The 26,966-nt window shown below is 41.6% G+C and overlaps 1 protein-coding gene across 4 annotated transcripts; it reads left to right on the top strand.

Moving 5' to 3' along the window:
• CNGA2 (cyclic nucleotide gated channel subunit alpha 2) lies at nucleotides 1-26,702 on the top strand. 4 transcript variants are annotated; one of them, XR_010747810.1, is made up of 10 exons: nucleotides 1-76; nucleotides 2,903-3,066; nucleotides 14,797-14,865; nucleotides 18,734-18,869; nucleotides 19,084-19,176; nucleotides 19,811-19,981; nucleotides 21,352-21,459; nucleotides 22,283-22,389; nucleotides 23,121-25,364; nucleotides 25,740-26,702. XR_010747810.1 is itself a non-coding variant. In XM_066356173.1 (9 exons), exons 4-9 carry the CDS (start codon nucleotides 18,760-18,762, stop codon nucleotides 24,524-24,526), a joined length of 1,890 nt encoding a protein of 629 aa, XP_066212270.1. In that variant the 5' UTR covers nucleotides 1-76; nucleotides 2,903-3,066; nucleotides 14,797-14,865; nucleotides 18,734-18,759; the 3' UTR covers nucleotides 24,527-26,702. The 4 variants fall into 4 exon arrangements, 3 of the variants coding, with proteins under 3 accessions (XP_066212270.1, XP_066212267.1, XP_066212268.1); XM_066356173.1 differs by having other exon boundaries at nucleotides 23,226-26,702; XM_066356170.1 differs by having other exon boundaries at nucleotides 23,121-26,702.
• Nucleotides 26,703-26,966: the final 264 nt, after the last annotated feature.

The following is a 26,966-nucleotide window of genomic DNA, read 5'->3' as shown; positions in this document are numbered from 1 at the left end:
CTTTCACAGCTGAGCAGTCCAGCATCCAGCCCTCATCTGCTGACAGCCTGGAGTGTGCAAGGTCTACAGTGGAAAGGTCAGTCATCCAGCCATCAGGCAAAACAGCTTCTCTAGTAGGCATTTGCTAACCTGGTCCAGGGCCTTAAACTTGTCTCAGTCAAGGGCATGAGCTCTTCTAAGTCATTGCCAACCTCTCTGCTGTCATCAGGCAAGGTGGGGAAGCTTTCTGACTGGAAAGTTGCCAGCTGCGTGGGGGGTTCAAATAACCTACTTACTAGCTTAGGGACAGGAATGACAAGTGGTCTCTGCTGGTTCAGGTGTTAATAAGTCCCTAAAGGCTTATCTTTGACTAGATGCTTCACAGACCAATAGATGCTGACTGTGGCCAGGGACATTCTACCTCTGAAGCCCTCTGAGCAGTGAGAAAAGGGGCTGGCAATAGGCTGAGACAGCCACTGACCAAGGGCTTACACATTCCTTTGGCCACAGGCCAATAGTTTTTATGGTGTTGGGGCTGGAGGTAATGAAAATATGTAGGTCTTAGAGCCAGGCTTGACATGGGCCCTCATGTGTCTGGTCTGCCTAGGTTGCTGAGGGAAAGTAATTGTGTGTAGAATGTTTGTCCCTTGTCAAACCAGCCAAATGAAATTCTGGGGGCTCTAGGGGTATGGAGGCAGTACATGTTAAGTTAAGCTTGTCCCAAGGCAGTTGAGCCTTTGTTTTCTCCTGGGAGGGCAGCAGGGTAGGTGGCTGGAGAAGGCTTAAAGCAGAGGGGCTGAGGGGTTACCTGATCAGGCAGGGTTTAGTGAGAGATAAGGAGGAGCCTGTGAGCTTCAGTACTTTTGCTTACCTCCATTGCTTGCCTTCCCAGGGCATTTCTGAGCATCTTAGCTTCAGAGCATGGGGAGTTTGCCACTGGGAGTTCACTGGCTCTCTGCGTATGCAGAGTAACAGAGATAGGAGTGGAGGTTTATGTATGCTTCCTCTAGAAAGTCTGCTAGGATTGTGGCTTTTATTTTTAGTCCTTTGAGCTGTGCCCTGGCCTTCTATGGAGAGCCTTGAGTAAAAGCACCCACTGAGATCCTCTTTGGCTTTGGAACCCTGTTCCTTCTGCTATTTGGGCTGATGCATTTTTAGCGAAGCATTTGCAGCTTCTGACTGAAGGAAGATTTTAGCACCAGGCAGCAAGCCTGTGTTGGGGACAGGCTCCCCATTTGGTCTCTGCAGTTGAGCTGGCCCTTCATTTCCACTTGAGCCTAGTCCAGCAGGTGTCGATCATATCCATGTCAGACTGCAGCTATAAGAGGCAGTGCTGAGGTATCCTATTTTTTAGACCCTGCTGATGGAAGAATATAGGCAAAACCCGTAGTACTGCTTGTCAAATGGAGGATTCCAGGGTGGTGGCTGCCTTCTTCAGAGGGAGAGACATTAAGTGCTTGCACTGGATGCAAGTAGTTTGACATGAACCCCAACAGTGGCTGACAGAATGTGTACCTGATTGGCCCTCAGGTATCATGGTGGCCTCAGAACTACCAGCTCTGGCCACACTCCACCAGTCTCCAACATAAGATGGTTTCACAGGAGATGATACTGAAAACATGAGTCTAGTGAGATCTAGAAGGGGTTTGAATGTCCAAGTGCAAAGTTTGGAATTTATCATGTGTATAACAAAAATCTGACACTGTCCTTAGTCTTGGGACCCAACAGGGAATAAGTCATACCTGTTAACTGCTTACATGGATGTAACTACCTTGTGGGGGACAGATAAAAAGAAAGTAAATATTTTTCAGTACATGATAAGTCTGTGATACAAATAAAGTGGGGGAAAGTAGACATGAAACAATGTGTAGATTTGGAAAAATGCACAGTAAGCTTAGGGAATACATTCATTCATTCACTTTTAAAATATGTACTAACTTCCACTGGGTTAGGCTTTGGGGATTAATGATTAAAGAAACAGAAAAGTCCTTGCCTTGAAAAAGTATTTCTAGGGGAGGCTATATATCCATCGGTATTAGGACCAGGAATGACAGACAGACAAGATGTAGATTTATTGAACTCACCCTGGTGAACAGGAAGGGCTGGGGATATTAAAGCTAAGAAGCAATGAGTCAGAAGACTGTGACAAACTTTGAGGGTAATCCTAGGGCAGCAACAGTCAGAATGGACAAGATACTAGAGAGATTTCGGCAGAAGAGCCAACAGGATTCGGGGCTTAGTTGTGGGAATCAAGGATGACTCCTAGGTTTCTGAGTTGAGCACATGTGAGAAGAGATGTGTTTTTCTCATGATAAGGCATTGGAAAGATAGGAGCTGGGGCAGGAGTGAGAAAGTCATGTCAGTTTAGCATAGGTTGAGCCCAGGGACCCACTGCCTGGTTAGTGAACGCCAAGCACTCTCTTCATCTCCAGCTGGGGACTGCCTACTTCCAGCTCCTACAACTCTCCTTCACCATGGCTGGGCCCCCTCCAACTGTCCTCCCACGCCTGGGAAACAAGGGAGTCATTGCAGCTTCAGATCCACACTCAAAAGTCAACCCTAAGAGCCTGTGGAGACTGGTACAGTTGTTAACTTTCTTTTTGTTATTGTCCAAGTCCCTGGCTCTGTTCACTTTCCAAACTGGTCCTATGGCTGAGTGTAATTTTGAAGCCAGATTGCTTGTGTGTAAATTTCTACAATTAGGCTAACAATAGTATCATCCTTGTCAGGTTGTTGTGAGGATTAAATAAGTTAACCTTGGTCAAGTGGTAGCTGCTTAATGAATAAGAGGTTGCTCCTCACACTCAAGATCAATCTTCTTTTTAGCTGTATTTGCTGCTCTCTGCCTGCCTGCCCATCTTCCTGATTTACCTTCCTGCCCACCCATGATGCGCATGACCTTCCCCTTGCCACCATTCCCTAGGTTGAGAAGACAGAGAAGAGAATCCAAGGAGAACAAGGCATCCAGAGTTTGCAGAATGGAGTACCCAGGAAAAAGTGCCCAGGACTTTTTCAACTGCAATGGCTAGAACTGAATATCTGGGGAACTAGTTTTTGGATGAGACCTAGAGCCTGCTTCTTTAGGCTGTAAGTTATGGAAGAGTTCCCTTCCTAATCACAGTGGAAAAAATGTGGATGTTATTAACTTGAATCTGAGCCATGATTACCTGGAGTATAAAAGAACTGGGCCACCGAGTCACCTGGACGGTTTTATGTTCCATCTAGGAAGACACATTGGAGCTAGTCTCTCTTACCAGTAGCTCTGTCTTTTGAGATTCCTCAAAATTGCACCAAAGTCAAACTCTTATATACTCTCTCCCACCCTTTGTATCTTCTTCCTATCCTCTCCCCTTCCTCCCTCCCTCCCTTCCTTCCTTCCTTCCTTCCTTCCTTCCTTCTTTCCACCAATATGTATGGAGTGCTTTCCAGGAGCCAGCCACTGTGTTATGTGGGGATGTAATACAAACAATGCAGACACTGATGCTTGTCCTCGGGCAGTGCACAATGTAGTGCAGGAGGGTGCTGACAAAGAAAGGTAGCATAATCTGGACTGAGGTTTTGCCCCAGGACCTTAGAAACTTGGCAGGAAGCTGTGCATAGTCAGAAAGAGCATGGATATGTGCTTCAGAGAAAAGTGCCAAGCTATCCTGAAGGCCAGAAACTAAAGGTTTGAAGCCTCAGTCCATCATAAATGTCCGTCAAAGAGCTGATGGTGGCAATAAATTAAGTATGATTGGGAACAAAAGGCAGCAAGAGTGTAATGTCCAGGTGGAAGTTGGAAGGAAAGCCTGAAGCTCGGCAGTAAGATGCTGTTATCACCTTCACCTTTATTACTGGATATTTGATGTCATACTTACTTTTGTGACTGCATGTAATATGCTTTATTTTTCTGGCTAATTTTAAGATGTTCCTGTTATCAGTGAATTTGTGCAACTTGATCATGATGGACCTCAGTATAGGTTCCTTCATGTTTCTTGTGTTTGGGTGTCATTGAGCTTCTTACATCTGGGGTTTATAGTTTTACCAAATTTGGAAAAATTTTGGCCATTAGTTCTTCAAATATCTTTTTTCTCTCCCCTTCTTTGAGAATGTTAACTACACTTCATTTTAGCTACTTGAAGTTGTGTCACAATTTGCAGTTTGCTCTTTTTTATTTTTAAGTTTTATTTAGAAAATTAACTTTAACAGAATGACATTGATTGATGAGTACGTAAGTTTCAGGTGAACATTTCTATGGCATTTGAACTGCTGATTGTATTGTGCACCCATCACCCAAAGTCAAATCATTTTTCATCACCTTATACTTGTCCCTCTTTATACCCTTCCTCTTACTCCTCCCTCCCTGCACCCCTCCTCCACATCCCCTTCTACCTGATAACCACTTCACTTTTATCTATGTTTATAAGTCTCAGTCTTATATCCCACATATTTGTGAAATCATACCGTTCTTAGCTTTTTCTGATTTACTTATTTCACTCAGTATAGTGTTCTCAAGGTCTATCCATGTTGTCTTAAATGTCTCTATGTCATCATTTCATATGGCTGAGTAGTATTTCATTCTATATATGTACCACATCTTCTTTATACAATCCTTTATTGAGGGACACTCTGGTTGTTTCCATGTTTTGTTCACTGTGAGCGATGCTGCAATGAACATGTGTCGTGAGCCAGTGCAACTTATAATTTTGTGGGTCTAGAGTGGGAATGGTGGAGGATTAGAAAATAAACACAGAAAGAAAAAGGAAAGGATTGGTAGGCCTCCTGCCAAGCTGATGGCTTTCAGGAAAGGTCTCCACCACCAAAAACTTTATCTTTATAGTGTAAAGCAAAGTTGTTTTGCAAAACAGAGAGTTCAGATACAAAGTCACATTTCCAAGACAAATCAAGAATTCTCCCCAGAGACCAAAAACCCCTCCACCATGCATAACATATTAACTTCACAAAACAAAGTGTAAAAAGAAAACTGCCTCCAGTCTCTTCCAGGGACATGGGGGATGGGACGAGTAGAAACCACCAAAATCACAGCTAACATGGAGGTGTGGAGGAGGCCATGTAAATTGCCTTTACCAACTTAAATAATCAGAGGTTGTGGGAAAGAGGTTTTAGCTTTTACCAACTTAACCAATCAAGTGAGGTGGGAGGATGGGCAACAAGGACTCTGTCAGCGTATTGCCAGTTCCCCACACTTCTAACCCCCACAAACCTAAACTGCAAGGATTCTGTCAGTTCGCAGTCCCCCACAAACATGGGGGTGCAAGTGTCCTTACTTACAAAAGTTTTTGAGGTAGATACCCAGTAGAGGGATTGCTGAGTCATATGGTAATTTTATTCTTAAATTTTTGAGGAACCACCAAACTTTCTTTCATAATGGTTGCACTAATTTTCATTCCCACCAACAGTGGATGAGAGTTCCTTTTTCTCCACAGCCTCTCCAGCACTTGTTATTACCTGTCTTGTTGATAACAGCAAGTCTACCAGGTGTCAAGTGGTATCTCATTGTAGTTTTGATTAGAATTTCTCAAGTTGCTAGTAAAGATGAGCATCTTTTCTTGTATCTGTTGGTCATTTACATGTCCTTTTGAGAGAAGTGTCTGTTCAGGTCCTCAACCCATTTTTTAATAGGATTTTTTGCTTCTTTGCTGCTGAGCTTTGTGAGTTCTTTATATATTATGGATATTAACCTTATATCAGTGCTGTTGTTTGCAAATATCATCTCCCATTTAGTCGGCTGCCTATTTGTTTTGTTGTCAGTTTCTTTTGCTGTGCAGAAGCTTTTTAGTTTGATATACTCTCAAATGCCTTTCCTCTCCTTGCCTTTGGGGTCAAATGTATAAATTGTTCTCTGTGGCCAATGTCCATGAGCTTAGTACCTATATTTTCTTCTATGTAATTTATTGTTTAGGATCTTATATTTAGGTCTTTGATCCATTTTGAATTAATTTTTTTCAGGGGGACAAACTGTAGTCAACTTTCTTTTTTTTTTTTTTTTTTGCATGTGGCTTTCCAATATTCCTAGCATCATTTATTGAAGAGGCTTTCCCGTCGACCTGGAATGCTGAGGTTGCAGGTTCGAAACTGTGGGCTTGCCGGGTCAAGGCACATATGGGAGGTGATGCTTCCTGCTCCTTACCCCCCCTCTCTTTCTCTCCTCTAAAATGAATAAATAAATAAAATAATTGAAGATTCTTTCTTCTCTCCATCGTGTGTTTTTGACTACTTTGTTGAAGATGATCTATCCATATAAACATGATTTTATTTCTGTGCTCTCGATTCTGTTCCATTGGTTTGTAAGTCTGATTTTCTGCCAATACCATGCTGTTTTGATTATTGTGGCTCTGTAGTATAATTTCACATCAGGTAGTGTGATACCTACAGCTTCATTCTTTTTCTTCAGGATTGCTTTGGATATTTAGGTTTTTTCATTGTTCCATACAAACATGGTATTTTTTTGTTCTATTTATTTAAAAAATGACATTGAAATTTTGATGGGGACTGAATTAAATTTGTATATTGCTTTGGGTAATATGGCCATTTTAACTATGTCGATTCTTCCAATCCATGAACATAGAATATTTTTCCATTTCATTGTGTCTTTTTCAATTTCTTTCAATAATGTTTTGTAGTTTTCAGTATACAGGTCCTTCACATCCTTTGTTAAGCTTACTCCTAGTTATTTTATTTTATTTTATTTTATTTTCTGTTGTTGCAATTGTAAAAGAAATAGTTTTTTCAGCTTATTTTTGGATGTTTCATCAATAGCATACAGGAAAGCAGTGAATGTCTGTATATTGACTTTGTATCCTGTGACCTCACTGTATTGGTTTATTTTTTCTATTCAATAATAGTTTTGTTTTTTGTTTTTTTTCTGGTGGAGTTTTTGGGGTTTTCTACATACAGGATTATGTCATTTTCAAAAAGTGATACAACCTGACCTGTGGTGGTGCAGTGGATAAAGTGTTGATCTGGAATGCTGAGGTTGTCGTTTCAAAACCCTGGGCTTGCCCGGTCAAGGCACATATGGGAGTTGAAGCTTCCTGCTCCTCCCCCTTCTCTCTCTCTCTCTCTCTCTCTCTCAATCTCTCTCTCTCTCCTCTAAAATGAATAAATAAAAATAATTTTTAAAAGGTGATACAATGGCCCTGGCCGGTTGGCTCAGTGGTAGAGCGTCGGCCTGGCATTCAGGAGTCCCGGGTTCGATTCCCAGCCAGGGCACACAAGAGAAGTACTCATCTGCTTCTCCAGCCCTCCCCCTCTCCTTCCTCTCTGTTACTCTCTTCTCCTCCCACAGCCAAGGGTCCATTGGAGCAAAGTTGGCCCGGGTGCTGAGGATGGCTCTGTTTGCAACAGAGCGATGCCCCAGATGGGCAGAGCATCGCCCCCTGGTGGGCATGCTGGGTAGATCCTGGTCAGGTGCATGCGGGAGTCTGTCTGACTGCCTCTCGTTTCGAATTTAAGAAAAATACAAAAAAAAAAAAGTGATACATTTACTTCTTTTTTCCAGATATGAATGCCCTTTATTTCTTTCTCTTGACTGATTGCTCTGACTAAAACTTCCAGAAATATCTTGAATAAGAGTGGAGAGAGTGGGCAGCCTTGTGCTGTTCCTGATTTTAGAGGAAAACCCTTCATTTTTCACCATTTAGTATGATATTAGCTGATGGCTTGTCATACATGGCCTTTGTTAGATTGAGTTACTTTCTATTTCGATGTTATTGAGTGTTTTAAACATAAAGTCATGTTGTATCTTATCAAATGCCTTTTCTGCCTCTATTGAAAGGATCATGTGATATTTATTCTTTGTTGATGTGGTGTATTAAGTTAATAGATTTCCATATGTTGAACCATCCTTGTGCTCCTGGAATGAATGCCACTTGATCATTATGTATTATATTTTTTAATGTGTTGTATTCAATTTGATAGTATTTTGTTTAGGATATTTGCATCTATATTTGTTAGAGATATTGGTCTGTAGTTCTCTTTTTTTGTGTTGTTCTTGCCAAGTTTTAGTATCAGGGTTACTTTGGTCTCATAAAATGTGTTGGAGAGTAATGCCCCTTCTATTTTTAGGAAGAATTTGAGAAGGATAGGTATCAAATCTTCTTTGAATTTTTGTAGAATTCACTAGTGTAGCCATCTGGTCCTGGATTTTCTTTTTTGGGGGGGTTGATAATTGTTTTTATTTTCTCCCTGCTTATAGGTCTATTTAAGATTTCCATTTCTTCGTGACTCAGTTTAGGAAGATTGCATTGTTCTAGGAATTTATCTATTTCCTCTAGGTTGTTGATTTGGTGGTATATAATCTTTCATAATATTCTCCTATGATCCTTTGTGTATCTATGATGTTTGTGGTAATTTCTCCTCTTTCATTTCAAATTTTGTTTATATGAGTCCTTCTATTTTCCTTAGTGAGTCAAGACAGGGGTTTGTCAATTTCTTTATCTTTTCAAAAAGCCAGATTTTTATTGTATTTATTTTTTAATAGTTTTTTTGTTCTCTATTTTATTTAATTCTGCTAAAATGTTTACTATTTCTTTTATTCTACTGACTTTGAATTGCCTTTGTTCTTCCTTTTCTAGTTCCTTAAGGTGTGATGTTAGGTTGTTTTCTTGGAATCTCTCTTGTTTGTTGATATAAACTTGTAATGATATAAACTTCCCTCTCATTACTGTTTTTGCTGCATACCAGAAATTTTGATATGTCGTGTTGTCATTTTCATTGGTTTGTATATATCTTTTAATCCTGCCTTTATTTCTTTTTTGACTAAGTCATTTTTTAGAAGTATGTTGTTTAATATCCAGATTTTTGTGAGTTTCTTTACTTCCCTTTCACTGTTGAATTCTAATTTGAAAGCCCTATGAACAGAAAATATGTGTGGTACTATTTCAAACTTCCTGAATTTGTTGATGTTAGTTTTGTGGCCCAACATATGATTTCTCCTTGAGAATGTTCCATGTACTTTGGAAAGAATGTCTAATCTGATATTTTGGGATGAAATATCCTATAAGTGTCTATTATGTCCATTTGGTCTGAGTGTTGTTTAAGGTGGATATTTCTTTATTGATTTTCTGTTTGGATGATCTATCTAAAGATGTCAGTGGTGTGTTGAATACTCCAATTATCATTGTGGTTTTTTTTTGTTTTGTTTTTCTTTTGTTTTTCTAATTCAGTGAGTGGAGGGGAGGTAGAGAGACAGACTCTTGCATTTTCCCCAACCAGATTCCACCCAGAAAGCCTTTTAAGGGCCTATCCTTTGCCTAGCTGGGGCATTGCTCCATTGCTCAGCAACTGAGCTCTTCTTAGCACCTGAAACAGAGGCTATGGAGCCATTCTCAGTGCTGAGGGCCAAGTCAATCTAATCAAACCATGGCTGCAGAATAGGAAGACACAGAGAGAAAGGCAAGAGGGGAGGAGTGGAGAAGCAGATGGGAACTTCTTTTGTGTTCCCTGACCAAGAATTGAACTCAGGATATCCACATTCCAGTCCAATGATCTACTCCTGAGCCAACTGGCCAGGGCATGATCATGTTTTTGTTTGCTCCTATTTTTAAATCAATTAGTAGATGTCTTCTATATATTGCTGCTCTCTGGTTCAGTGCATATATATTTAGAAGTGTTCTGTCTTCTTCACACAATGTTCCCTTTTCATTATGATATGTCCATCTTTGTCTCTGGCTACCTTTGTTGTCTTGAAGTCAGCATTGTCAGATATGAGCATGGCTATACCTGCTTTTCTTTGGATATTATTTGCTTGGAGGATCATTTTCCAACCTTTCACTTTGAGTGTACTTTTGTCCTTACAGCTTAGATGTGTCTCTTAAAGGCAGCATACGGTTGGGTTTTGCTTTTTGATCTAATCTGCTACTCTGTGCATCTTTATTGCTGAATTCAGTCCATTTTCATTTGGGGTAATTATTGACAATTGAGGATTTCCTATAGCCATTTTCTGTTTGGTTTTCTGGCAGCTCTGTGTCTGGTTTGGTTCTTCTCTTTTTTGTTCTGTCATTTGTTTTTGTTTGGTGATATTGCATACTTCTTTTCCCTGTTTCTTTTTTTTTTTAAGCTGTGTGTTTCAGTAGTGGCTTTTTCATGGGTGTTTACCATTAGATTATTAAGAAAACAATGTTGATATGTACAAGAGTCCTTTGTCTTATGAGTGCTTCTGCATTCCATCCTCCTTTGCTACTGCAGGTGTTTATTTACTCCTATTTTATGTTATCCTTGTTTTTATTATGTCCTTTTTGGAGTTTTTACTTGTAGCTTTTATTTATTTTTTGTTCTTTGTATTTGGTAAAATAACCTCCCTTGAGTATTCCCTGAATTGGGGGTTTTCCAGTGATAAATTCCCTCAGCTTCTGTATGTTTGTTAAAGTTTTTAAATCTACTTCATATTTGAAGGATAATTTTGATGGATATAGTATTCTTGGCTGGTAATTCCTCTCTTTCAGTTTAGGTCTAATCTCTTCTGGCTTGTAGGATTTCTTCTGAGAAATCTGATAATAACCTAATGGTCTTTCCCTTATGTTATATTCTTCTTTTCCCTAGTTGCCTTGAGGATTCTTTCTTTGTCATTGATTTGTGACAATTTCATTATGATGTGCCTTAGTGTAGGTCTTTTCAGGTTGACGTAATTTGGCTTTCTGTTTGTTTCTTGGATTTGAGGCTCTCTTTCCATAGGCTTGAGAACTACTCATCAATTATTTGTTTGAATAGGCTCTCTATTCCCTTCTCGGTCTTTACTTCTTCTGATATACCCATTATTCTTATATTGCTCTTTCTGATGTAGTCAAACAGTTTTTGTAGAGATCTCTCAGTTTTTTTTATTTCATGAGTCTCTCTCTTTTTCTCTGTGTAGCATCTCCAGTTGCCTGTCCACAATGTCATTGATTCTTTCCTCTATCTGGCTTGTTTTATTAGCTAAACTTGCTACCAGAGTCTTCAATTCACATACTGAGTTCTTCATCTCTTTTTATAACATTTCAATATCATTGGTGAGGTATTCATTTTGTTCATTAATTTGTTTCTGAGCTCATTAAGTTGCCTACTGGTGTCTTCTTGCATCTTGTTGATATTTTAAGAACTTTAATTTTGAATTCTTTATCATTTAACTCCAAGTTTTTCATGTGATTAAGATTTTTTTTCTGGAGATTTTTTATTTTATTTCTGAACTACATCTTTGGCTTGCATAGCCATAGTATTAAGTCTCTTCTACCTTGATGGCATTTGAGAATGGTATTGTTAAGAACCCTAACAAAAAAAACAACTGAAAAATATGATAAAAAATTAAAAAAAAATTATGACAGGTAAAGAAGAAAAACACAAAAATATGTCAGAAACAATAAAAAAAATAGAAAAACAAAACACCCACAAAAATAAGAAGAAATATAAAAATGAAAAAATTAAAAGAGAATAAAGAATAAGAGGGAAAAAAAGAAAACAGGAAAAAAGGGGAAAAAATAAATTTTGGTTTTGAGAGGTTTCTTTCAGTAAGTGTCTCTATATTGCAACTTTTAGATTTGTGAATTTCCTGAGCTGTCATCCACTTAGATGTTGCTACTGCAATGATATAGGCAGGGTCGCATTGGAGTTGGTGGGTGGGGTGTTTTTAGGGCTTTATCACTTCAGGTTTCCAGCTTTATTAATCTAGCAATGGTGATCTCAGGTTTCTGGGCACTCCTTCCCATGGACCAGATGTAGAGCACCTCTGTTCTTCAATGGAGGAATTGATTTTGGAGGGGTTGCTGTGAGGTTTGTCTCTGCCATTCTTGGTACCATGAGGCGAGGGAGGCAGGATCTGGGAGGTTGGGAGACTGCATCTTAGCTTTCACTGTTTCTGCCGAATGTGGGCTGCTGGCATACCATACAATCACTGGCTGTAACCCTGCACTCTGGTTGCTTTGATTTACCTCCCTCTCTGCCCCTCTATCTCACTGCTCCTCTCAGCAGAAGGAGACCCAGTAACTCCGAGTTTCCCTCTCTGTACCCCTCAGACAAAATCCAGAGAGCTTAAGCTTCCTTCCTCCTCGTAGTCCAGCAGAGAGAAAAAAAAATCCTAGTCATTCCATGTTTGTCTCCACTTCCCTCTGAAGCCCTCTGTGAATGCATTTTATCTTCCACCTCCCCTTTTCACCCCGCCCCACCTTTAGTCCATTCTGTGCGTGAATTTTTCACGTGCACTTGTGAGCCCAGCTGGTATTCCTTTATTACATTATAATTGTTCATCTTGTTGAAATTTCAAGGGGAGAGATCAGAAATATCTCTCACGCTACCTTTACTCTGACATTTGCTCTTCCTTTGTATGATTTGTTTTATTCTATGTGTTTTATTTTGGGTAGTTTTAACTTGTCATCTTAAAGTTTACTAATCTTGTCTTCTTAAATATCTAATTTTTTTAACTCTCAAAATATGTAGTTTTTATCTTTAGAAGCTTAATTTGTGTCTTTTAATATATTCCATAACCTTATTTAACTTTCTGAATATATAGAATACAGTTATATTCAGTGTTTTAATGCCCTTATCTAGTGATTTTATATTTGTATCAGTTCTGGTTTTATTTTGATTGATAGATTTCTTCTTTATCATGAAGAAATTAGGTGAATGCTTGTTAGTTTTTGTATGGGTATACTGAGTTTTCTCTTGTTGAATACTGGATACATTTTTATTTCTAAAAATATTTTTAAAAATAAAATAAACATCTCTGAGATTTGTTCCCATTATAGATGCAAGACACTTCTGGATACACAATTCAGTATCCCATGAATCATTGCATTTTATATTCTAGTTGATAGCCTCAAGTGCTATTTCAAGTATTGTGTTACGGATGGGGACACTAAGCTCTAACTTTTGAGATGGTTCTTTCCCCAGTCATGGATAACTTCTTCATAGTGTGCACTGATAAATACTTGGTTGCATACTTGTGAGGGACTCTCTGCAGATATCCAGAGTTCTCTTTCTGTGCATCTTTATCTTCTCCAGTGCTCTGCTCTGCAAACACTAGGTGCCTTTATCTCCTCGGATTCTCTTCTGTCATTTCAACTTAGGGAATCTATCACAGTCCACATGCATTTTCCCTCGCTGTGTCATGGCTTGGAAACTCTCATGACAGAGTAATCTGGAGCAATTGCAGGGATCACCTCATTTGTTTCCCGTTTCTTAGGAATCATTGCTCATTGTTACCTAATGTCTAACATCTTGAAAACTGCTGTTTCATATATGTAAGGCCAGAAGCCACAGCCACCATCACAGCCACCTGGCTCATGCAGGTTCACACTTGATTAGGACAGACGGTAATGAAAGAACTGAGCCAAAAACTAGTGGGCCATCACCTTTAATCCTAACTCACACCTAGTGGGCAAGAAATACACACAGAGGGAAAACATTTCCCTTTCTATATAGGGCTCCCAAAGCCACTGACTTATCTGAGTATTCCTAGAATCAATGGTTTCTACCTTACCAGCCTTATTCACCTCTGTTCTCCATCTCCTTCTCTCTGAACAAACTCTGCACAAACTGGCTTCTTCTTTAGCACTCCACCATCTTGGCTGCTTCTCCTCTGCAATGCTAATTTCAGTAACCTAGAGAGAGCCCCTGGTCTCCCTTATTTTATAGTGTAGAAATTAAAGCCTTTTAAGCCAGTATACAAATAAGGAAGTTTCTGATACAAAACCACTTACCTGAGGCATAAGTGGGATTGCTCATAAGAGTGCACCACCCCATGTCATGCAACAGTCAAGAGTGTGGGGACAATCTGAGTGTTGAGAAGATCTTAGTATTAAAAGGGTGGGAAAGGCTTAGTCTTAAAACTAAGCCTTAGGCTATAAGGACCCTGCTTGCTTACAGCCTATCCGCCACACTCAATGCAAACTATAAGTGAGCAAACATATATATCATATTTGCAAACTTATTTGACCCACAGTATATTTTTTCTAGGTCTGGTTATTTCATATCTGGTCCCTATTACTCTGTCTTGTCCATATGTAGAGTGTTGCATATTCCTTTAAAATCAACTAATTTATATAATGCAGGCCTAAGTTGAGTAATAGAAGTAGAAAGAGAGGAAGTAATGGACTGGGAAAGGTGAAGATATTATTCATTGACTATTTATGTAAAACTTACTAATTGAGTATCTACCATATGCCAAGCAATAAGAAAAAGTGGTATTTTGGACTTAGGTATCAATGGTGAAGATAGTGAAAAATGATTGGATACAGGGTATATTTTGAAGATAAAGTTCACATAATTTATATATGTAGAGTGTGGGAATATGAAAGAAAAAAAGGAGGCAAGGATGACTTTGAGGTTTTTGACTCTAATAAATGGGAGAATGATATTACCTTTGTTAAGATGCAGGTGTGTGTGGGAGGATAAAGTTTAGACAGGAAGTATAGAAATCAATTTTGGACATATTCAGGATGAGATTCCTATTAAACATCTTAGTGGTAATGTAAGAGAAGCAAACTGAAGTTCATGGAGAAACTGGACTGGTGTTATAAATTTGAAAGTCATTAGCATACAGATGTGTTTGAAGCCACAAAACTGGATAAGGAAATGATGAAGACATACAAGATAAGAATTTTATGCAAAGACTGAGTTCAGGACACTCCAAACTTTATAGTTAAGAAAAAGGAGGAATTTTTTCAGAGAACACTATGAAGAAGTGGCCAGTGAATTTGGAGGAAAACCAGTAGAGTGAAATCATTATTTCAAGAAGGGGAGTGTGGATAAGCTGTGTCAAATGCTATGGAGAAATAGAATAGAGGTTGACAAAAAAATGACTCTGAGAATGAATTGTGTTCCTGACTGTTTTCTCTTTCATTCTAGCACACTGAGGATTGCCAGATTCATCTCCCTAACCTTAGCACCTAGCACTGACCTGGTGGTGTACAGCAGGTACCTTGGGAATATGTATGGGTTACTTGAAAGAAAAAAAGAGTACTGGGCAGCAGTGAACATTCGAAAGTGCCACAAACTGGAAGTTAACAGCCCTTGCTTCTATCCTTGACTAGACTACCTTGTCCCTTTTGTCTTTGCCTTAACACCTCTAAAAGAATTGTTCTCAGATGTTTTCAACCAGGGACCAAGACACTTCTTGAACCAGGCTGGATTTTCTATAAAAGTCTTGAGCTTGTTGTTTAACTTGTGGGTGAGAATAAAAGAGTCCCAGAAGTATACTATGATTGATATTGGGCTAACAGAATCATTGTGCCTTACTCTTATTTTAAAAATCTCCCTCCTTGAGTATTCCTCTTTCTATATAGGACCTCTACCAGTTTCTCCTCTTTTTGTCTACAACACTGTCTGATGTCTTCTTTACCCATCCCATCCTGCCCTCACAATTGTTCAGTTTTCCTTATGCATCCCTGCAGCAGGTATTGCAAACCTCCTGGTTGCTTCCAAAGTCTGTATCTATTGCTGCCTGGTGCCTCTCTTGTTTCAGTGAGAATACTGAGGTTTTGTAAGAATGAGGCTCTTTAACTGTTTCTTACTGTATTCCACTCCCAAGTAAAATGTTGGTCTATCACCCTTTTCCCTCCTTGCCTGTTCATTGGTGGCCCCTTCCACTGTGTGCTTGATAAGTCTCTCTCTCCAACACTCATACCTGGGCCCACCCACTATATCCATATTTCAAGAACTCTAACTTAACTGGGGTTGTTCAAAGCATATATATTTTAATTATCTACTGAATCCCTCCTCAAAACCTTTACAGTTACTTTAATAATTCCTTTCTGTAAAAGGATAAAAACAATAGCAGTACAGAGAATCTTTCTCAACCCCGTATGTGCCAGTGCTCACATTATAGCTCTCTTTTCTCTCTCAGTCAAGATTCAGGAAAGAGTTAGATACTTTCTTTATCTATTGTTCTTCTCCTCCTCCTAATTCTGAAACATTGAAAAAATATGCCTTATTTTCCCACCACTTCTGAGGCTGCTCTGGATATGTTCACCAGTGAGGTCACTGTTGGTGGTTGCAGTACTCCTCTAATTCTTATCTCAGGGAGAAGAAAATGAAGGCTTTATAGATAGACCTCCTCTTCCTGATATGTGGTGTTGGCCCTAAAGACTCCTCCCTTCCTGAGACTCTGCCTTCCCTGAGTCTTGTACTCTGTCTCATCCAATTGGTCAGTTCTTTAAGCCATCTGTCACTTTTTCAGCTCTTCAGAACTCTTCCTTCAGCCTCTTTCTCTGTTCTTATGCTATGGAGGGGCGTGGTGACTCATCTCCTTCTGAGACCTTTAATTCCTAGCAAACCCTAATGGTGTCCATGTTTTCCCTCTATTCTAGTTCCCAGTGAGTTCTGGGCCAGTCAGTGTCAGTTGCAACAAGTCTGCAGTGACAGTGAATGTTAGAGACCAGAACAAGGCTTTCAACACAAATAGCAGTAGTTGGACAGATCTTTCAGAATTTGTGGGACAACTGCTACTTGCATGTGATAATTAAAGAAAACAAGAAGTATGGTTGAAATTCAGGTTTCTGGCTTAGCTGACTGGGTAGAAGGTAGACCCCTCTATGAGGTGGGTAAACTGTTGAGAAGAAAATTTGTAGTTAAGGGTGTCAAGTTCAGTTTTAGCTATATCGGGTTTAAAGTGCCTCAAAAGAGAAACAATTGGAGATATGAGTGAAAAGCTTGGGATAGACACCTTGTTTGGAACATGATGATAACTGAAGATTTTGGAATAGAAGAGATTTCTTGGAGAGAGTATGAGAACCACTGGTTTGTTTCCTGGCAAGTGATCTGAGGGTACAGTTCCAATGTAGGTTACTGTGTTTGGCAGAGCAGCTGCCTCTGGGCAGCATGACTCAGGAAACGGCTTGTTTCTGGAAGGAAAAGATTAGAGATCACAGGAAAGGACTCTGTCTTGGTGCTAGAACCTTAGAGAGGGTTCTATTGTCATGGCCACTGAGCTAACCTCTCCTAGGCTCAGAGTTAATCTTATTAGGGATTATTAGTAAGGAGGGGAGGAGTCCAAATTGTGGAAGGCAAAGCCTGCAGAGTCTCTCTGTCAGCAAGAGGCTGTAGTGAGTTTTTTGCATGGTGTTTGCAGCCTCCCTAGGCTGTCCTTGGCCTACTTTGTCTTATTCTTGTAAACACAGCTCAGTCCCTTGTCCAGACCAAGATTCCCCACAACAGTGTCTCCTCTATCCCTGAAAAGGATGAACTTTCACTATTCCCCTTCTACCCCTGCCCCTCATTCACTGTATTATAGTCACTTTTAATATTCAGGCTTCCAGGAGGCCAGCCTTGAAACCCGATCAGTATGAGTGGCCTGGGTTTGTTTGTGTTGCTTGGAAGTTTCTGTCTCCATGGTCTGCTTTCTCTAGGGTCCAAGCAGGTTCCTCTTCCTCAGGTGACCTTATTAGCATCCCAGTGCTATATGTAGTCCCACAGAGAGCACCAGGTGAGCATCTCTGAGGTTGTTATACTTACCAAAGAGGTTGACATGCCTTCTATCACCATTGTAACAACTCGAGAAAGTGGAACAAGATTAGAGAAGGTGCTCCAGCAGTAGAGGCCACAAGGAATCTAGTGGGTGCCCTGACCATTTCTGACTAAAACTGGAGTAGGGGGCCATACCAGTCAGCTTCAGCAGGGAAGAACTGCTCTAAGTCTCCCTTGCCCAAGCCCCCCTGACTTCATGGCAGACACTGTGGAACAATATTTCCTGTCTCTTTAATTTTTTTTGTCTCAACCTACTCTTTATGTCTACTTTATAGACACTTCCTACTTCACTCAACTCTTAAATGTTAGTGTTCTTCGGGGCTCTGACCTAAACCTTCACTCTGTATATTGTTTCTGCATGACCCCACCTACTTGCTCTCCCTTGTTTCCCACACCCAATCTTTCTTGGAGTCCTATTCATTTTCCTTCCTAAATAGTTGTGCATTCTTCCCTGTCTCATGCTTCAGTGGCACCATCTTCTACAGCTTTCTTCCAACCACCAGCTTTCTGTTCTTGCTCCCCCTATAATCCAGTCTTCATCTAACAGATATAAAGATCTTTCTAGAATATAATGCTGTATGTGCCATGTTCTTGATCAACCTTTCCAAAACTCTTCATAGCCCAAAAGAGAGAGTCTTGACTTGGACCACTGCCTATGGAGTCTGTTAGAGTTCTTTCTTCTCTCCTCCTCCCTCCCTTCCTCACCCATGAGGCTTTTCTTTGTTCTTCAGCTTGAGCAACAGTATTTGACAGTGCTGGAGCAAATGCGATTTGACCTGAAAAGAAGAAACTCCAGAGACAGTGCCCTTGGTTGAAAAAATCAATGAGAGATGGGACTCCAACTTGAGGATCATGAGCTCTGGGATGGTGTTGGGTTAGGAGAACCACAGAGCTAGGGTTTAAGTGGCAGCTGCTTTGAGCCAAGGAGATAAATCTCCTTCCATGGGGCAGGGTTTTGTGGACAGTGGTGGCTTTGGTGGTGCTCAGCAACCTATGCATGTGCCACACATCTGCAAATCAGGGCACCAGAAGATGGCTTAAACAATTTTTTGTTTTACATTAGCTCTGATACTTCATATGTCAAAAATTTCACTGGAGTAAAAAGAAACACATTTTATAATTTAACACCAGTTGCCTTTTAAATTACCTATCAGGTAAGGAGAGCACTATCATCTTCTTGGTGCTTGGAGCCTTGCATTTAGGCAATGTTGTGCTGGTGTTTGCCAAGCTTTGGTTCTCTTCTCACTGTTCACCTGCAGCTCTCATGATTTATGAAGGTTCCAGGGTCCTCTGTGACCTTCCTCTTTATCCTTTCTAACAGGTGAGGGTCCCTGCTGTAAATGGAGAATGACAGAAAAATCTAATGGTGTGAAAAGCTCTCCAGCCAATAATCACAACCATCGTACTCCTCCTGCCATCAAAGCCAATGGAAAAGATGACCACAGGACTAGTAGCAGGTGAGTCTGCTGAGGCTGGGTCATTTCAGAGATAGCCTGGAGGCTGCTACTTCCTCCAAGCTTGGCCTCATTGTCACAGAGCAAAGAATATTGGACTCAAGAACATCCTCCAAAGGAACCTTGTGATGTCTAGTCATCTCACAGGAAGAGATAGTGTTGATAATACACAAGATATGCTCAGAGAACCCTCAGTAAACTGTTTTTCCCTCTGCAGGCCACAGTCTGCACCTGAAGATGACACCTCTTCAGAACTGCAGAGGCTGGCAGAGATGGATGTCCCCCAGCAGGGAAAGGGTGGTTTCCACAGGTGGGTTCTATTATGGCCCTGCTGTTACACAATCCTGCCCATGAAGACTTTTAAAGTGGATACCATGGCAATCCTTGTCTCAGTCCCATTGGACCTTTCCACCAAGACATCTTGCAAGTACTGTCAGTGCAATCTTAGCTCAACTCTTTCCTTGTGAGGAGGCTCCTCTGAAAAAGGTGGGAGTGACCAGTGGAGGCTTCCCTTTAGACTTGCCTGTCTAGTTGTCAGGGAGAAGGAATCCTTTCTAGCAGAAGGGCCTACATAAAGGACCCTGATGTCTGTCACCCAGAGCTGTAGATTTCATAGGGAAATCAGGAAACTTGGGATACCCTTCTTCCTGGCCTATTCTCTCTTAACACAACCTCCATCTTGTTTTGGAGATCTCCTTTTTGTTCTTAACAATCAACTGAGATGGCACATCCTATAAGAAGTCTTCCTTGTCCTCTCTAGCTGCATTTTGAGTCTTGCCTGAGCCCTAGTTTCCTTCCCTCAGCACTGGCTTTGATCTCAGTTCTTAACACTGGGAAATAATGACTTGTCTTGTTTCCCATCTTCCTCATCAGACACCGATCTCCCAGACACATGTTCTGAATACACAGTTCTCTTAGGCTCATGATTCTCCTTTCACATCTAGAATCATCCACCTGGTGAGGATCATTCGAGAGTGGGCTAACAAGAATTTCCATGAAGAGGAACTTAGACCTGACTCATTCCTTGAGCGTTTCCATGGTCCTGAGCTCCAGACTGTGACAACACAGCAAGGGAAAGGCAAAGACGACAAGGACGGCGAGGACAAGGGCACTAAGTATAGCTGTTTAGCCTATACTTGTGGGTCTGGAAGGGCTCCCAAGCATGCAATCAGAGAGTTTAGTGGGGTTTCTTATGCCATCATCATAGGAAGAGTAGGGTCTACACAATGCCCTGCCATGTCAGGGGAAGGAGTGGGAAGAAGAGACCTGTTATAATTTTAATTCTAGAATATTTCCATTTTCCCGGCCAAAAACCTTTACAATAGTGAGTGGCTCACTTGCTATAGGAAACTTTAATGGCTTTTCTCACATAAGCTTCCCTTGCCAAATGTTGTATTTTTCTCATAAAACAAGTAGGAAGGAAACCTGAATGTGGGCAGGGGGATGACTCAATTGTAGATTCTGTTCCAGCAGTCAGTAAATGTAGAAGAGGAAGCAATTAGGAAGTGCTGTTTAGAGTGTGTCCATACTACTGCCAATATGGGTATGTGGGTGCAGAGGTGGGCTTTTTTTTTTTTTTAAAGAGAGAGAGGTAGAGATAAGAGAAGCATCAACTCATAGTTGAGTCACTTTAGTTGTTCATTGATTGCTTCTCATACATGCTTTGGCCGGGGGGCTCCAGCCAAGTCAGTGACTCCTTGCTCAAGCTAGCAAACTAGGGTTTCAAGCCAGCAAACTTTGGGCTCAGGCCAGTGAACATGGGATCATGTCGATGATTCTAAGCCAAGATGGGCTTTTGAAGAGGCCATGCTGCAGACTTGCTGTCAAGGAAGGTCCAGGAACAATTAAGCAAGAGTTGATGGGGGAACACAGAAGGCAAAGTTGGAAAGTCTGTTTTCAGAGGAATGAGTAGGTGACTGCAGATATCTGGCCAAGCCGACATTTCCTACCTCTACCTAGTGTTGGATAAAAGTTATTGCCAAAGCAGGAGGCAGCATCTGGGAAAGTGATTTGGAAGCTGGAGGCCAGACAGAAAATGGGGTGGGGTTTCGGGGTGGGCAGGAAGCAGGTGGCACTCACTTGCTTGGAGTTCCTCTCTCTTCATGGGAGGTTTGTAAGAACAGGTCTTGAGCCCTCATTACCATCCTATGGAAGTACTTCCTCAGAATCTGAGGCCCACCCTGATAAAAACACTGTCCCATGTCATTTTCTCTGGGAAAGGGGCCTCCAGAGAGCATAGAAGTTAATTGGCTTATGGAGGGGTTAAAATAGGAAAAAAAGTATCTTTTGCCTATCTTAGCTCTATTCAGATACTTAGTACCAGGTTGTGTCTCCCTGAAAAACAGGGCCTTAAACCAACTAACTCTCACCCCATAAATTCCATTTTGTGGGGTATTGCCTTTTAAGCAACCCTGGCCCCGGGAGTAGAGGTGTTGCTACACTGGGGTTCTGGTCCCCAAACCTGACCTCTTGTCTGTTTCCTCAGAAAGGCATTTGAACTATTTGTCTTGGACCCTGCTGGGGATTGGTACTACCGCTGGTTGTTTGTCATTGCCATGCCTGTCCTCTACAACTGGTGCCTGCTGGTGGCCAGGTGAGTGAGTAGAGACAGTCTGGGGACAGGTAGCCAAAGCAGCCTAGTTCACTGGCCCTGGAGTTGGGAGCATATCAGTCTTACTTGTGGATACAGAGTGTACCCATGCTAGTCCTCATTCTGGATTCCCTGATTGCCAATGACACCTACCCTATTAAAGTCCCCCACTCCTCCAATTTAATATGCTATCAAAGCTTCATGTCTATCTTTTTATGCTTTTTCATGGTGTTTGTAATCTGTTTCTACTTCTCTATCCATCCTACCCACTTCTCTCCTTGGCACAACTACAACAGCCCCACACCCATTCTTTGCAACACTCTTGCTTCCTCTGGCTCATCTTCCGCACTTACAACTAGTGTGGCTGGTAGAAATTGGGATTTGATTATGTCACTCTCCTAACAAGCCCCTCAATGGCTCCATATTGCCCACAGGATAAAGTTCAAGTTTTCAGCATGGCTTTTAAGAACCTCTGGACCTCGTCTTCTCTCTAGCTCCACCTTTTGGACACACCCACCTAAGCACTTACTATTTTTGATCATAACATGGTATTTCCTCAAGAGAAAAGTTCTTCTCCACATTTTCAACCTATAGTGATTCTTCTTGCAGTCTCAGTTCCAAAGCTTTCACTGACAGCATTTCCTACCCTACCCTAGTCATTCATTCAGCAAAGATTTGACTGAGCATCAGGCTGACTGTGATGCTCATTCATCAATTCTCCTGCTAACCACCTCACATCCTGCATACATTGGGCACTTAGCTTGGGGCCCTTTAGGGGACTTTGGCTGGCTTTGAGGGTAAAGCCCAGTACTGTTTTTTTTTGTAGAGCCTGCTTCAGTGACCTACAGAAAAGCTATTACCTAGTGTGGCTGGTGCTGGACTACTTCTCAGACGTGGTCTATATTGCAGATCTTTTCATCCGATTGCGCACAGGTAAGTGAACAACTGAGATTCACAGGCAGGATCATGACCAATATGTTCAAGGCTGCAGTCCAAAATTTTTTTTTTTTGCATTTTTCCAAAGCTGGAAATGGGAAGGCAGTCAGACAGACTCCCTCATGCGCCTGACTGGGATCCACCTGGCATGCCCACCAGGGGGTGATGCTCTGCCCATATGGGGTGTCTCTCCACTGCATCCAGAGCCATCCCAGCACCTGAGGCAGAGGCCACAGAGCCATCCTCAGTGCCCGGGCCATCTTTGCTCCAATGGAGCCTTGGCTGTGGGACGGGAAGAGAGAGACAGAGAGGAAGGAGAGGGGGAGGGGTGGAGAAGCAGATGGGTGCATCTCCTGTGTGCCCTGGCTGGGAATCGAACCCAGGACTCCTGCACGCCAGGCCGACACTCTACCACCGAGCCAACCGGCCAGGGCACTGCAGTCCAAAATTTTAGGAAGCCATTTCAACACAGTGTTAGACTCAATTGCCTGGCTGGGACTTGGGTTGGTGCCTGACCCTTTTTGAACCTCATGGTTCTCACAGGCTTAGTGAGGTACAGACCAGGGGTGCTCCCTTAGGGTTCTTCTAGCCAGCCCTGCTATATTATTTTCATATACCATTTTTTGGGAAAGAGGGTTCAATGAGTATTTGTCACTTTTTGAGTGTTAGCCTACTGGGAGGGAGAGGCCTGAAGGCAGAGATGATATGTTGGCTTCCATCTCTACTAGGTTTCTTAGAGCAGGGGCTGTTGGTCAAAGATCCCAAGAAGTTGCGAGACAACTACATCCATACTCTGCAGTTCAAGCTAGATATGGCTTCTATCATCCCCACAGACCTGGTCTATTTTGCTGTGGGCATCCACATCCCTGAAGTACGCTTCAACCGCCTGCTACACTTTGCCCGCATGTTTGAATTCTTTGACCGCACTGAGACACGCACCAGTTACCCTAACATCTTCCGCATCAGTAATTTGCTTCTCTACATCTTGATCATCATCCACTGGAATGCCTGCATCTACTATGCCATCTCCAAGTCCATTGGCTTTGGTGTTGACACCTGGGTTTATCCTAACATCACTGACCCTGAGTATGGCTACCTGGCTAGGGAATACATCTACTGCCTTTACTGGTCTACACTGACCCTCACTACTATTGGGGAGACGCCACCGCCTGTAAAGGATGAGGAGTTTCTATTTGTCATCTTTGACTTCCTGATTGGTGTCCTCATCTTTGCCACCATCGTGGGAAATGTGGGCTCCATGATCTCCAACATGAATGCCACCCGGGCCGAGTTTCAGGCCAAGATCGATGCAGTCAAACATTACATGCAATTCCGCAAGGTCAGCAAGGAGATGGAAGCCAAAGTCATTAAGTGGTTTGACTACTTGTGGACCAATAAGAAATCTGTGGATGAGCGGGAAGTTCTCAAAAACCTGCCAGCTAAGCTGAGGGCTGAAATAGCCATCAATGTCCACCTATCCACACTCAAGAAAGTGCGCATCTTCCAGGATTGTGAGGCTGGCTTGCTGGTGGAGCTGGTATTGAAGCTTCGTCCTCAGGTCTTCAGCCCTGGGGATTACATTTGTCGCAAGGGGGATATTGGCAAGGAGATGTACATAATTAAGGAGGGAAAATTGGCCGTGGTGGCTGATGATGGTGTCACTCAGTATGCCCTGCTCTTGGCTGGGAGTTGCTTTGGAGAGATCAGTATCCTTAACATTAAGGGTAGCAGAATGGGCAATCGACGGACAGCCAATATCCGCAGCCTGGGCTACTCAGATCTCTTTTGTTTGTCTAAGGATGATCTTATGGAAGCTGTGACTGAGTACCCTGATGCCAAGAAGATATTGGAGGAGAGGGGCCGGGAGATCCTGATGAAGGAAGGGCTGCTAGATGAAAATGAGGTGGCAACCAGCATGGAGGTAGATGTGCAGGAGAAGATGGAACAGCTGGAGATCAACATGGAGACCTTGTACACTCGTTTTGGCCGCCTGCTGGCCGAATACACAGGGGCGCAGCAGAAGCTCAAGCAGCGCATCACGGTTCTGGAAACCAAGATGAAGCAGAGCAATGAAGATGATTACCTTTCTGATGGGATGAACAGCCCTGAGCCAGATGCTGCTGAAAAGCCGTAAGAGCTTGGGCATAACTGCCTCTACAATGTTGGTCTTGTCACCAGGAGCTAGAAGAACTGTGGAGAACTTCACATTTGAATACATTATCCCATATTACCTTGAATTTTCCTCAAAGCCTCTCTTCACCAGGTTTTTGGCTCAATCACCCAGGAGCCCTTCTCTAAGTCTAGCTAACAGCTAAGCTTTTGCACAGTGTGGACCATGTTGGCTTGCCTTCTATGAGCTTCAGCCAGTCTGTCGGTAGAAGGAAGAAGTGAGAAACTGAACTGTCTTTAAGGGGTCTCTCTTGGGACTGGGAGCCTAGGTAATGATCTGCTCTGAAGAAAGCCATCTACAGACAGAATGATGTGTACTCTGTTGCAGTACTACCTTATCTATGGGCACCTTTGCTCCTAGTCACTTCCCACTTGGTTCCGGCCCTTCCTTTTTCTAACGTATGTTCTGAATATTACCATTTTCATGCATATGCATTTAATTCAAACACTGGTTGAAGACATTTAGCACAGGTACCCAGTGTCTGTCTCCCAAGTCAGGCAAACTGTGTAGAAGGGGACAAGGAGGAAGGCACTCACTCAGCGATGCCTCTCTATGACAGGCACTCCAACTTCTGCTCTGTTGATCTGTCTGTTTGCCAGTCAAGGGAGAATCTCTGCACTCTTCTCTGGATCAAAGATATGATGATGCTTCTAGCTTCTGGTCTATTCCAGGGCAGAGAGTGAGGAGCAAGGTAAATGGCAGTCATGCAGCAGGCAATGCAACTGAGACAAGGAGGTGGTCAGGAGCTCAGGCCATCATCCTTCCATGTAGAACATTTCTGAAGAGGCCCTAAATACTGATGGTGGTGGGAGATTCTTCAAGTTAATATCTGTTATAGAGTTACTTACAAGTTAATAAATTCCTTTGAACAATTTGTGGTTTTGTTCAGCTCTGCTATTCACATTTTTTTCTTTCCTCTCTCAACCTATTTCCCATACTTCTTTTTCCCTTCTATCCAGGACTCACCTAGAATACATTCTGCTGTCTTCTTCTGTCTGCCTAAGCTTTACTGGTCTTTCAGGACTCAGCTCAGGTACCACCTTCTCTTAGAAGGTTCCCTTGACTGCACTTGCTCCTATGTTATGTAGTCAGTCACCTTCTCTGTAAGCATTTACAGTGCTCATTGGCTCATATCACATTATGTTGTTGGTTTTGAATGATTTGTTTTTCCTTGCAGACTGTGGCCTCTGAGAGCAGTGCTGAGACAGTTTTCTTCACTTCTTTGTCTGTATTCTTGGCACAGAGGATCATGTTTATTCACTGCAGCAGTAATCAAAAACACCAGAACTCCTTTGCTTTTATTTGCCAGGAGACATGTCTTGACAGAAACACTGGCTATTCTGGAAAGTTGGGGAGGATCTCCTGGAGGAGCAGACATTTGAATGGGTACCACCAGATGATCAGGAATCTAAAGGACAAGTGCTAATTAGTGGACAAGGAGATCTAGGTACAGAATCAGATGCTTTTGTGCATGCCAGTTCTCCCCCTCTTAACTGTGGTATATAATACACATAAAGTTTACCATCTTGAATATTTTTAAGTGTACAGTGCAGTAAAGTACATTTGCATTGCTGTGAAACAAATTTTCAGAACTTTTTTATCTTCCCAAACTAAAACTCTGTCCCTATTAAATAATTCTCCTTCCCTCACCATCCCAGTCTTTGGCACCCAGCATTCTATTTCTGTCTCTATGAACTTGACTACTTTAGCATCCTCATAAAAATAGTATCACACATTATTTATCTTTTTGTGGCTGGCTTATTTTACTTAGTATAATGTTCTTAAAGTTAATCCATGTTGTAGTATGTATCAGATTTAAGGCTGAATAATATTCCATTGTGTTAAACCACATCATGTTTCGATATTCATCCATAAATAGGCATTTAGGTTGTTTCCATCTTTTGGCTACTGTGATTAATGCTGCTATACACATGAGTGTACAAGAATCTGTTTAGGTTTATGCGTTCACTTCTTTGTGTATATACCCAGAAATAAAATTGCTGCATCATATAGTAATTCTATTTATAATATCTTAAGGAACCATCATACTGCTTTCTATAGCAAGGGCTCCATTTTTCATTCACATGAACAAGTGCACAAGCTTTTGGTTTTTCTACATCCTCAACACTTGTTTTCTTTTTTTCCCCTAATAAATGCCTTTTATAAAACGAGTATGAGTGGTATTTCATTATAGTTTTGACATTAATTTCCCTGATAACTGGACACTTCTTCAGAAAGTATCTATTTAGTCTTTTGCTCATTTTTAATTGTTGTTTTGGGGGGGGGGTGTTAAATGGGAAGACTTGCATATATTCTGGATATGAACTCATATCAATTATATGACTTGCAATTTTCCCCATTCCATAGGTTGTCTTTTACTCTATTGATTGTGTTCTTTGATACA

The sequence above is a fragment of the Saccopteryx leptura genome, chromosome X, assembly GCF_036850995.1.
Source record: "Saccopteryx leptura isolate mSacLep1 chromosome X, mSacLep1_pri_phased_curated, whole genome shotgun sequence".
NCBI lineage: Eukaryota > Metazoa > Chordata > Mammalia > Chiroptera > Emballonuridae > Saccopteryx > Saccopteryx leptura.
This window is presented reverse-complemented; position numbering and strand designations above follow the sequence as displayed.